Below are 13,722 nucleotides of genomic sequence, written 5' to 3' on the forward strand. Positions count from 1 at the left end.
ACAAGAAATTCCTAACATCACACTAAGCTTGAATAAGCACAGTATTCCCATTATACTTCCTTGCATCTTGCACATATTTAAGGCTTAGAATAAGATAAAGTTATCACAAGCTCTCCTTTTTTTTGTTAAGGTCAAACACTTTGGTTTAAAAGTAACCAATACTATCTTAAAGTGATACTTGCTGACATTACACTGCAATTCTCCCTCCCACAAAGGCAGTATTAGTTCATGGAGTGTTTTTAAAGAGTCTTAAAAACAGGACCCTATTTTAAAGGAAACCTACCTATATACACAATATATGCCTACCATATATATACATATATACACACATGTATATATATATAATATATACAATGCATACACTTGTTAAATCAGGCATCACTTGTTACTAACAAACAAAAGTTAAGAAAGACAAACATTTTGAGAACAAATATGAAGGTATAAAATCCTTAGTACACTTTTGGTTCCCTTTATTAAAGGCAGTTGAAAATTTGGGGACGGTTTTGTTTTGCTCTCCTCTAAAGTCAAGACTTAAGGGGACAGTAAAGCTGTGCTTTTACTTTTTTTAAATGTTTCTCCTAACAGGAGGTGACTTACTTGCTGAAGTCAAGAGGCTAAAATTTACAAGACAGAGCACCCTGAATCTGTGCTCAGGACACCCTACCATGGCAGTTTGCTGAACATTGCAAGGGTATTTTTGGCTACACCAACATTAGCAAGTCACTGATAGGCCAAAGTCAATGAGCAGATTAAATACTGATTTGTGCAAAGGGTGGTCCCACTGCATCTACATTACATATCTTTGTGGGGTTCTACTTGAAATTAGATAGAATCTGGCCTCCTTGGATTGAGCAACCTCAACAGTGTGTGGCTTTACACTATCTGAAGAATCATACTCTGTTTTGGTCCTTCAAATCTCTGTTAGCACATGAAGGATGACTGATATGTGCACAGTAGAGAACTCAGCTTATTTCCTGTTAATCAGAATTGTTTTGCACATATATCAGTAGTTTAATTTCATAACTGCACTGCTTCTCTAAGCAAGAAGGGTGACGAACACACAGCCTTCAGCTGGATCATAAGCCATGTAATCCTAATTTCAGACAAAAACATGTATTGTAACAGGACTCTAAAAATGCAGTAGCAAATCCATGATGGAGCTTTTCAAGTTATAGAAGAATTCAAGAATCAATGCATGTACTTTAAATTTCAGCATAAGTAACGAACAGCTTATTTCTAAAGGAATGGAACACCAATCAATCCAATTGTATGTTACAAATTCAAGGGAATAGCCACTCAGTAAAGAGAAATGGATTAATTTAAAATGGACAACATTTCATACCCCCTTAAGGAAAATTGTGCTTAGAAAGGAAGACACCAAAACACAGTTACAGAGTCACAGAATTGTTATAGTTGAAAGGGATCACTGGAGATCATCAACTCCAACCTCCCTGCCAAGGCAGGATCACCTTGAGCAGGTAACAGGAACTGTCCAAGTGGGTTTGGAATGTCTCCAGAGGGAAACTCCACAACCTCCCTAGGCAGCCTGTTCCATCGCTCTGTCACCTACACTGGAAAGAAGCTTTTCTTCATATTGAAGCAGAACTTCTTGTATTTTAGCTTATAGCCACTGCTCTTCACAGAATCCTATAACAGTTATCACAATCATACATAATATAGTAATAATAATAATAATAATAACAATATAACCAAAAGCAGTAAAACACAGCATGTCATGTACACACACTCTGCTGTACCACAATCAGATCACTAATCATGCCTTTCTTCCTCCCTGTCCTTACCCTCACACATGCTGCTTCTAACACAAGAATTTACAGTCAGCATGCAGTTACATTTTTTCCAGGGAGCATGAAGAGGAAGTCACTCTTGGAGTGGCTTGTGGCCTGCTGGATCAGAATACACACAGAGTACTGCAGCAACAAAACCCACCGTAACAAGCATCACTCAGGGAACACTGAGGATAATTCAGGTTTGCAAGCTCCTTAACTACCAAAATAATTGGAGCAGAATAGTTGCAAGTAAGTGAATTAATTAACCTTCCAAGTGAACGTTTCATTTTGAGTACTCTGCCTGGTTTTGTTTGTTAGATGCGTTTTGAGAGCCTTTCACTGAAAGAAAGAGATAATTAAGTTCAGAACTCTAAAGATGTGAGCATCAGCGGGGTTTTTTTTTGTTTATCTCTGGTGCATTCTTGCATAGTTCACAAGCATTGCTAAACAAAATGAAAAACATTTATAAACAAGTTACAGTTGATAAGTCACTAAGACTCACCTGAAAATTAAGGCATATTTTAAACACAAAGTAGCTTTTAAGCTGTTGCCATTTTTGAAGAGAGAAATGCAAAACTGTAATGAGAATGACAGTACAAGCTTCATTTTCTCGTACTCTTTCCTCAGCATATGACATGCAGAGGCTACAGCCTAAGCTACATGTCTGTCAGAAACCAAATTGACAAATGTCATTGCATCACTATTCTGACAAGCAGTTCTCTGCAAACTGCTGTCCTGCACACTACTGTAATGAACGCAGCTTGAAATACATACCTTACCTAAATTAAAAGCAAACAAATTCCAGATAGTAAGTTAGAGCAACACAGCTAAAAATTTCTGTTGTTTCTCTTAAGTGGCCAATCTCCAGTTTTCCTGCTGCTTCACATGGTCATTTTACCGATGCCACATAAGCAGCTCGATTCCGACTTCTTTGAACAGGTCTTACTCACAGAAACGTCAACAAAAACAAAAAAAAGCGTATAGGATAAAGCTACAGGCGAGAGAAAAGAAAGCCCTGCAACTGAAATTACGATTAATGTTTCTTAAAGACTGGCCGTACTTTCAACGCCTGGCTACCGCAAGTGTGAAATCCCGTAGAGGCTACAGCAACAGTGAGGTACGAGTACTGGGGAGGTACCAGCAAAGTGGTTTCAATGGAAGACAAAAATCCGCCTGGAAGAGCTGAATATACAAACACCTTTCTCTTCAGCCGTGAGATGTCCCCAGGAGAAGCCAAACTTCCCAGGTCCCGCAGAACGAACGAAATTAAGCTGACTTAACAGCTGTCACCTGCGACAACCCCGGCAAACGCGTGTCTCCGCCGAGCCTGTCAGGGCTCCAGGTGACACCCACCCGGGCGGCCGCCGTCACGGCGCCGGGAAGGGGTGTCGGGCCGGTCCCGCCGGCGCAGCCCCGGCAGGCACAGCCGTGCGGGACCCCCGTCCCCGAAGGCCGCGGGCGGAAGGGAGCGGCGGCGCCGCCTCCCCCGCCCCGTGTAAACAACGCGCTCCGTTCCCGGCACCGACCTTCCGAGGTGAGGCGGCAGAAGGGCCTGACCAGCTCGGAGAAGCTGAGGTTGTTCCTGCGGGTGAGCCGCTCCGCCTCTTCGCTGCACAGCGCGGCCACCAAGGGCACGAACGAGTCCTGGATGAACTCCTGCACCGACTGCACGCACTGGGCCATCGCCGCCGCCGCCGCCGCCGCTCGGGGCCGCCCGAGACGGCCCCGCCACCTTTCTCCGCAATGCTCCGGATTATTCCCTCCCTCCTTCCCTGGTCGGTGCCTGTCGGCGGCTCCCGCCCGGGCCCCGCTCAGCGCCCGCCGAGCGCCGCCATGTTGCGCCTCAGCCGAGCCCCTCGGGGAGCGCCCGCTCCCGGCGGCCCCCGCGCCCGCTCATGTGATTGGCCAAGGGGGCGGCACCGGAGCGGGGAGGGGGAGGCGACGGTGGCCGGCCGGAGGGGGGAGGGTTGGGTCGTGCTCCCCCTGTACCTCCCCCCCCGGAGCGGAGAGTTGGTGCGGTCCGGAAGGGTGGGGGCGCCGGGCCGTGGGATGCTCCAGGGGGATTCCTGGCGCCGGGAAGCGGATTTGGTCACCAAACAGGAAAAACATTGCTGTCGGATTTAGCTAAAAAAAAAAAAACAACCAAAACCAAAAACAAACATAAACAAACACAAAAATAACAACAAAAAGCGCCAAAATTACCCCAAAACAAGAAAAACAGGGAAAAAAAGCGCCCCGAAAAAACAACAAAAAAGCACCAAAATAACATCAAAACAAAACAAGAAAATTGGAAAAAAAAAATCAAAAAAGGGCCAAAATTACCCCAAAACAAAACAAAGGGGGGAAAAGTCAAAACCAAGAAGAAAATTCCAAAACAAAACAAAACAAAAAGAAAAGCTCCAAAGCGCCAACCATAAAGACACCAAAATAACCCCAAAGCAAAACAAGAAAAATATGCAAAACAGCGACAAAAAAGCACCACAATTACACACTGCCCCTCCAATAAAAAAATAGGGGGGAGGAGAGAAATAAAAAACATCCACAAAGAAAGGGAAACAAGCACACCAAAAGAACCCCAAAACAAAAAGCCCACACGCAAAAAAAAGTACACGCATAAAACCCATGAATTTTTAGCCATAAACTAAAACACAAGTTCTGCTTCAATATGAGGAAGAACTTCTTTCCACTGAGGGTGGCAGAGCCCTGGAACAGATGCCCAAGGAGGTAATGGAGTTTCCCTCTCTGGAAATGTGTCCCACCTGGACACATTCCTGTGTCACTCGCTCCAGGTAACCCTGCATTGGCAGGGGGGTTGGATTCGATGATCTCCAGAGGCCCCTTCTAACCTTAACAATTCTGATATTCTGTTAAAAAGCAAAGTGTTGCTGGGGTGTTTTCTGGCAGATCTGTCAGTGCTCAGTTGTATGCAAGACATTCAAACTGGGCAAAATAGCTTCATTTTTAAAGCTTTGCCCATTAAAGCATGATATTAAACAAAATCCTTTTTGCACAGCATGGTGGACAGCTGTCCTGGGGGATTCCCTGGCATCAGGAAGCTGGTTTGTGGTGGGACAAGGCTCGGCATTTGGTCCCAAAACCTCCCCCAGAGGAAAGCGGTTCTGTCAGTTTTGGTTTTTTTTTTAAAAAAAAAGGAAAGAATGAAACAAAATGCCCACAATAACAACAACAACCACAACAAAACGCCAATAATAAAAGCAGAAAAAATACCCCAAAAAACCCAAATAGAACCACCAAAAAAACACATGAATCTCACCAGAATGGTTAACTTATGCACAGAAGGCTCCACTTGAACTTCTTTACAGTGTGGGTTAATCTGGTGTGATTTTCTAGAGAGGTTTGCAGAGTCTAGGGTCTCCCTCACTGGAGATACTTGAGAACTGTCTGGATGCAATCTCCTGCTACATGCTCCAGGGTGACCCTGCTTGAGCAGGGAGGTTGGACCAGATGGCCACAGTTGTCCCTTCCAACCTGACCTGCTCTGTGATTCTGTTAAAAATTAAGGAGCTGTTTGGGTGTTCTCAGGTGGACCTGACATCACTGCTCAGATGTATGCATGAAATTCAAATGGGGAAAAATAGCTCCTTCTTTTTTGTCCTTTTACATTTGTCGCCTGAGTAAGGCAGTCATGCGGAAGGAAGACAACAGTGATCATCCATCATGAAATAAGTCATTTTGAACATGTTATTTACAAAAAAGGAGTACTGTAGTAGGGCTGACTTTTAACACCCAGCCAGGGACAGTCCTTGGGACAGGGCTTGTAAACATCACAAAAAAGACCATCCTCTGTGAATGAAAACATGTTTTATAATATTTTCAGTAAGAAAATAAAATCTAATAGGCCATACAAGTTGCTTTTTTTCAGTATTGGGTCCTGGGAATGTTATCTAAAAGCTACTAAATATTGAAGAAATTTTTTTTTTTTTACTTAGATGGATTATTAGAACAAGGGGAAGGCAAACTTCCACAATATTTATGGCTTATCCACATTTGGAAGTTCCTCAGAGCTATTCCAAAATCATGTTTTCACAGATACTTTAACCTAGGACCTCCACATGGACGCTTTGGGAGAATGGTGCTTTTCTCTCATTCCTCTTGATCCATTACTGAACACTACATGAGTTATATCCAGTAGAGCGAAGTGGATCAGAAGTTCTCATCCTGTGCACACATGACTTGAGATTAAAAATTATTTTAAAATTCTGACCATCATCTTCTCCTTCTGGCAAAGATTCAAATTTCATGTGGCTATTATCAATCTTCAGTAACCACTATAGAATGACAAATCATTCCTTTGAATTGTAATTGTGTTGGAGTTGTTTTTTTATTATTATTATAGCAGCTTTAAACTTCTATTTGTGTGCTCAGAGTTTATTCTCTGTGAATGCAAACATGCTGTACACATTTTCCTTTTACCCAGTATTAAAAAATTTGTGCTTAGAATGTCTGTCTCTTTGGATGATCTCTCCCAGTAGGACACTGTCTACAGGACAAATTTTGTCACGCTAATTTAATGCTGCTCTGCCATCTCATGGACTGCTCTCCTAAGACAAGGTAACAGAATCACAGAATCAATTAGGCTGGAAAAGACCTCTGAGATCATAGAGTCCAGCCTTTGAGAGAACGTCACCTTGTCAACTAAACCACAGCACCGAGTGCCCTGCCCAGTCATTTCTTGAACACTTCCAGGGATGGTGACTCAGAACTTTTTGATGTAGCTTTGGACTTGCCTGGAGTACTGAGGAGAGATGAACAACCCCATCTTCAATGAATACAGCAGTTCAGAGTATTGTATCCTAGATCTGTTACTAAAAAATGAAGTAGTCAATTAGGATTCAAATACCTTTCTTTACAAAGCAGAATATTCATTTGAAGGAATATAATATATCATTGCTAATGACTTGTAGCACCCTAAGTCTGGCAATCTGTGCATAACATTTTTCTTTCAGATTCTGACAATGTACAAATAGATAGGATAGAGAGTAGACAGAAGTAAAAATAGATAACACAATGTCATGAATCCATGTTTTAACCATCTGAATTATTTAACTGAAAATACTGATTACTACAGAGAAAGCATACCGAATTCCATCAAAGGAAATGGTATCTAAGCAGAAGTCAGAGAGTGTAGGATGGAAAGGGACAGGGGAGGCCTAATCAGGGAATAGAAAAAGAGAACAAATAGTAAAAATGTGTCATGAATAGACTGGAGCATAAACATCACTGAGACACAAAAATATATCCACTGTTTCAATTGTAAGAATAACCAGAACATGACTGTAAAAATTGGAGAGGAAATTGCTTAGCTTCTATTTTTAAGATTGCCATTTCTTTGCTGCTGCCAGTTGTGCTTTTGTACTTCTTTGGGCTGGAAGCTTCCTGAACTTGTAAGTTTTGCAATTCTTTTATGCAGATAACCAAGCTAGATCTTTCTGCTGAACTCAGCTACTGCTGAGGAAGTTCATTTGAAAGGGTTTTTCAATCTGTTACTAAAATATTTGTATTACTGTGTACGTTTAAAACAGAGGAAAAATATATAAAATTTCAAGAAGTGCAATCTCAGGTTGAATCCAATATTTTCATTTGCATTTAAATATGGGATGTAGTTGTTTCCCTGTGGTAGTTACAGGCTAAACTATGTCTTTGAAAGTTTACAACATGGACTCCCAGCTCTTTGCAAACTTCAACTGCACATTTCAGTTTATGCCCAGTTCAAATTTCTGAGTTACAGAATTAATGTTTTTCACAGTAATCCTCGACAGCATAGCTTGAAATGAAATTTCTAAGATTTAGCCAAAATCACACAAAAAGGAGGAGGGGTGGAGTTGGTCGGTTGTGGGTTTTTTTAATGAACCACAGCAATACAAGACGTACAACCTGTTGTGTGGTAACTCCTAAAGGTTAATATGGGACCCTGATTTCTCAACTTTTGGATTTGCTTATGACCTTAACAAACCTGAACAATGTGGTCATCTGTGTCAGCAGTCTCTGGTATGGAAGATGAATTGCTGCCAGAGTGAAGCTATGGTTCCTGCAGTCTGCCATGCATCCGTAGCCCTCTAAGTTTCACTGCTTTCCACAGATCAGTAAAAGCTCTTGAAATGCCCTCCTGCAGCTTGCAAGACAAAGGAAAAACAACATATGTACAGAAGAAAGAGGAACTCCTCCTAAGCTGAATCAACACAGCTTGTCTTTTCCCAAAAAACAAGGAAAAAACCCAGTTCTTAAGGAAGATTTTAGACAGCAAGGCAGTCAGAACTGTTCCAGGGGCCTCAAGTGTGTACCAAGGCCAGGGTGCCTGGGACATGGTCCAGGTGATCCTCTGTACAGAGTCTGCTGGCTGAAGCAGAAGGTCAGATCTGGAGCTGCGAGGATTAATGGGAAAGGTTTGCCCAGCCGTGCTTCAAGGTGGTAGCAGGGGTCAATCTCCAGCTCTCCTGAATCAAAGATTCACTCTCCCTGACTACTTGGGATTCCACTCTCCCTGATGGGCATGGGATGGGAACGGGTGATCATGCAGTAAACCTTCCAGGCATGATAATACAGTTCTTCCAGTGAACAGCTGCTGGTATTTAGAGAGAGCTAGGAGTAGCTCCTGATGACCCTGTTCTGGCTGAAAATTCTGAAGTAATAATACTCTATGACCTCTCTTTTGTTACCCAGAACCAGCCGTCTACGGCTCCCTGACTCTGTCCAGGATTAGCTGCAATCTTCCATTCTTTGCTGGTAATAAAAGAGAGGGACAAGTAGAAAAAAAGAAGAAATTAAGTAAAACAAGTGGATCAAAACTCAGCAAGACAGTTCTTGGATCCATTCATCACAAAACTTTGGACACATACAAATATTACCACTTTCCTTGTAAGAAAAAGTGAAGTTCTCACACTCACTTTCTCACACACTCTCATGCTTCCTTTTTCCTAATTATCTCAGAGATTTCTAACTGAAGTCTGTCATCCTTGCTGCTCATTTCTTTTCAAATGTAGTCAGATAATCTTCCTGATTCTGGGGGTCCCTTTGTCAGGGAAATCCCTAGGTTTGTTGCCTGCCACTTGCTGAAACTGAGTCACTAAACTAACAAAGGACAACAAACTGGTTCTTTATTTGCAGGCAGCATTTGTACTAATTTCTTCAAAGCCTAGTCACATGCCAAAGTCCTACATATAATGTGTCCCTATAACAAGGTGTCTCCTGCAGCATTTATGATTAGTGAATGGGAGGTAAGCACTGGTTACAGTATGCATACACAGAAATGTAGGCAAATAAGTGAAAGTATGAATTAAAACTGATTAATTAAATCTGGTTCCTCAGATTCCACTCTGCTTTCAGAGTGATGTGAAATTTAAGCAACATAAAGGGGGAAAACCATCACTGGAGCAATAATTAGAGAAATGACACCTGGGAATGTAGAAATGCATGTGGATATGTGATTTCATGAATATACTACATCTGTTCACCTGAGGTGACTCCACATAATTATTTTCTTTTAAAGTCAAATGGCAGTGTGCTTTATGCAGAGGCATTTGCCAAGAAATCTTAACAGTCCATTTTTTATCATCTTTTTTCCTTAAAACAGAGTCATGGCACATTATTGTTATTTCCAACCAGATTTTCTATATTCAACATATTTGAGTAATTACTCCTGGAGACAGAAGATGAAAATTAACCAAACACTAGATTCTCATTTAAAAATCAGTATTTTCCTGGTTCACAAAGAGTATTTTTTCTGAGGTATCTGGATACGTAAATACAGTGCTACGTAATGCAAAGTCATAAAATAATAATAAAATGCTGTGAGATGATAACATCAGTTTTCCATTGTTCACTAGATATTACTCCAGGGGATAAAATCAATTTGAGATTTCCTGTCTTTCCTATGATTAGAATCACCTCTCGGTCCTTCCACAAACATACTTCTTTTACTACATTTAAGAGACCAACAAACAATGGAAACAAAGAAGGAAGTGGGATAGATTCAGCATTACAATACTGGTTCCCAAATTAGAAAACCCTGACCAGAGGATTTAATCAGTTTTTCTTCCGTGTCTTGTGTCTTGTGTCCTGTACCAGACATGGCAAGGTAAAATCCAAACTCTCCAGCCACTTCTAAACAGCCTGCTTAATTTTTTGCATTTAGTAATTCTATTTATTTCAGAAAGTTATTTCACATTCCTAACTTTTTCTATCCCCAAAATGACAGCTGGTAGGAGATTTCAAAACTTCAACTCTTGTTCCAGTTTAAGGGGAAAAAAATAAATGATGTCATTTCTTGAGGAAGAGAAATTAACTGTTAGTTCTACACCTACTATACTTTACCAAAGTCTTCATATGCTCCTGAGCTGAGGCTGGCAAAGAGGTGTAATGCCACTAGTCTGAGTGTGAGCACTGTGGCTATGCCCTTGTAAGGCCATTTGAAGTTTTTGTGATAACTTGCTTCCCCTTCCCCTCCTATTCATGATTCCTCAGGGCCTCTTTTCACTCTGGTTCACTTTCCAAAAGCCTGGTGGATCAATCAAACTGTCCAGATCCCTCAGCTAGGCACCAGCTCAGGCCGGCTGGTTCCTTCCCAGAAGTTTCTTTGGAGGAAATTGCAGGGTAGGTACAGAGGAAAATTGAACATTAACACAAGCCTGCATTCTCTCACGGAGAAAAATAATTTAGTCATTGCAAATAATTTCTTCTTTAAATTGATCAGGAAAGCAGTGAGTGGTACTGGTCAGGTGATCATACATGGCAAAACAATAGACAAATCTAGAAAGCTAAGCCAGCAGATGTGTTAATAACTTGCAAAGAAACATGGGTGGGGGGAAAAAATAATTATGAAGAAAGCTGGACTTGGAAAGACGATTCTGTAAGGAAAAAGCATTGGACTCAAATCTCAGTGAGATGAGGATGACAGAACAATACTCCGCAGGTAAGTGAAGGACAGGCAGGAGAGAAGGTCCTCACGACTGCAGTGTGGCGGTCAATGAATCTGTGTGGAAGCCACAGCTACAAACAGGATCAGAGCTTGAGGCAAATACAAGGAACAGGGAAATCAAAATACTGAAGGAAGTTTCAAAAGTTTTCCTATATGTTGATACCAAAAAGTAAATTTTGGGCACTGTATTGCCACTTTATCATGGAAGAAGTGATTTCATAAATTAACAAAAGGATTTTAAACCTTCTCTTAAAATCCTAGCCATTAAAGATATTGGTACTTATAAGGCTTATCTTTTCGGCCATCTTTTCTTATTCACAAGGTTTTTCCCTGGGGGAACTATAGTTTCTCAAGGTAAAAGCACAAGCTAGAAATTACACCATGATTTTATAAAACCAGCTTCATGTCAACACATGCTTTCACCAGGCACCATGTGTCTACTTCAAGTGACCTTACCCAATTACTTAACTGTATGACTCACTCTAACAAAGGTTAAGACATTAAGGTTTTAGAAAGTTACACCAAATAATATAATTGTCAGAGATTACTTTCTCATATAATAGTGTCATTAAAATCAGGTAAATAGATGAAGGGTCATGATGTAAATAAAATCACTAAATTAAAATTCACATATCAAGGCAACAGCATTGCTGCCTGACATACGTGCATGCTGTAATGTCTCCTTTTTGGGAGTAGGAAATCCTTGCCTCTTTCTGACTTGGATAAATGACAGGAAACTCATATGAAGAAACACTCTACAATCTTAGCATTTTCAACTAGGACAAGGGAACAAAGAGAAAAGGCAGTTTGGTGTGTTCTTTTCAGGTCAGTCAACATCCTTTGTTGTGCTTCAACATGTGTCCTCAACTGTAAAACCACGGCTTCTGTGTGGGTGGGAAAATGCCCTGTGATTTAACAGCAGTGTTCATTATATGCATGCTCAGGTTACACCAGAAGAAAGTATCCCAGATCCTCTGCTTGCGAAACATTGCAGATGTTTCCCTTCAATTTTCCCCTTGTTGTTGTGCAAATTATCTGTGGGCACAGGTTATCTGATGTATGCTATGCCTTGGATAAGAAAAAAAAATTAGCCAAGTTGCACTAGCAGAGTTTCTTTCACTTGCCCTGCACTTAAGAACAGTGAATCCTGTGCCATAAATATCTTATTTTTCAGCTTATACTTTTGTTTTTCCCATCAGAAGTCATTTGGCTTCGTTGATAGCAGAGCTACCAGAGAAGTGCAAACTGCTTCTTCACCCTGCTGCCAGGTTGTGTTCAGCAACTAGTTCATCTTCCAGAAGTATAGCACACATTTTTCTCCCTGGATATTTGAGATTGCACTTGACACTTTAGGATCTGCTTTCTCTGAATGGGTCCAATTTATCCTGGAATCCAGATTGTGCTGTGCAATCTACATTGCCACCATGATTAATCCCTTCATCTTTGCTTCCAGCATCTGCAAATACAATCACTTGGTGTTTTTATATTTATTTCTACAATGCCTGTAAAAATATTTCCTATGGTAAAGTCAGGTACGTATGTTTCTGACGCTACTTTGTAAGATCTGCCATACAGCATTTCTTGTTTCCTAAGTATCTCACTTATATTATATAATGTTAATTTATATTAGTTTGAAGGCCATGAAAGACTAGGTTAAATACCCTATAGAACTGTATTACATCAGCACAGTTACAAAACCCAATTATAATTGGAGTTCATCAGAATACAACCTGAATTGAGCTTGCCAAGTCCTGTGGCTAAAACCAAATTAGTGAGCATCAATATACTTCTACTGATGGTACATCTTTTGCATTTTATAACTGATGGCGTCAAACCTGTTTGAGTTCATCATTGGGGGACTTCCAGTGCATGCTCAGAACTATTAATAATGATTAACAGCAACTCTTCAGCCAGTTCACCTGGGGTTATTGTATGAAAGTTCTCCCTTCCTTTTAGAATATTTATTTCTTTTTATAATTTTATTAATGCAGTTTAAAACTTATTTTGGCCTAGCAAATTATCCAGTACTCAGACCAGATGTAAATTCATCCTTTTGCTCATTACTAAATACTATAGCTAACATTAGCATTCTCCTATCAATCTAGCACCAAATCTTACCTGCAGTTTTACCTTCTTTTGTTTCTACTTTAGATTTCCTTCTGCTGTCCCTCATTTTACTAGGCTTGAATTTTCTTTTGATTTGTGTGGTAATTTTTATTGACATATTTATATTTGCTATCTACTACTAACTATTGCCTAAGATGCTTTAAATAAAACTATTCATTTTAATATTTAAATTACTGCTTAATACCATGTAATTAAGTCTTCTGATAGACACTCTAATTTTAATTACTGCTGTTAATTTTCTCATCTAATACATTCTCAATTTTCCTTATTTTTTAAGTACTTTTTTTCTAGGAAACTTAAAATCAGGCATATGTAGAATATATCTGTATGTGTGTATCTTCAGTAAATGCAAACACTTCTGTAAATGCCTACTCAGCCGTAAACACGTGCACATATAACAGAGCTTGGCTGAGCCTGTTCTCCTTGTGACCTCATTTGATGTAATTGGTTGTGAGCATTTTATCTCCAGGTCACCACAGTCTTCCAGCCTGGTGCTCATTCCAGCCCTTCCCACCACAGTCAGGTTTCCATGTGTGCCATCTACTGAGTACTGGAAAAATATCATCAGTAATTCCTGAAATCTCTAATGCAGTTTTACCACTGTCTTCATGTCTTCCATTCTTCATGTCAACAATGACAATGCCATTTCTGTTTTCACATATTATTGACAGGTACTTAAGGGCTTATTTGCTGGGTATTTTAGTGTTGGTTTGTTGGTCTGTTGTTTTTGGGTTTTTTTAAAGCTCTTTACTTTTAACCATACTCATTTAATGTTTTCCATATGTTATTCATTCTTACATTAAGTCAGATTTTAAATGCATGTGTGATTTACCAGAAGAAAATCCCTACAGATTTAGTCCCCAATTGATT

The 13,722-nt window shown here is 40.3% G+C and overlaps 1 protein-coding gene across 4 annotated transcripts in view; it reads right to left on the reverse strand.

Annotated features, from left to right (window-relative positions):
• Nucleotides 1-3,674, reverse strand: part of TRAPPC8 (trafficking protein particle complex subunit 8) — a 53,166-nt gene extending 49,492 nt beyond the window's left edge. For all 4 annotated transcript variants that reach the window (XM_058831645.1, XM_058831644.1, XM_058831643.1 and 1 more), the window contains exon 1: nucleotides 3,317-3,674. In XM_058831645.1, coding sequence (XP_058687628.1) covers nucleotides 3,317-3,473 — 157 coding nt within the window. In that variant the 5' untranslated portion in view covers nucleotides 3,474-3,674. The remainder of the gene's footprint in view (nucleotides 1-3,316) is intronic.
• Between the last annotated feature and the right edge of the window lie 10,048 nt (nucleotides 3,675-13,722).

Source organism: Poecile atricapillus, chromosome 2 (genome assembly GCF_030490865.1).
Source record: "Poecile atricapillus isolate bPoeAtr1 chromosome 2, bPoeAtr1.hap1, whole genome shotgun sequence".
NCBI classification, from domain to species: Eukaryota; Metazoa; Chordata; class Aves; order Passeriformes; family Paridae; genus Poecile; species Poecile atricapillus.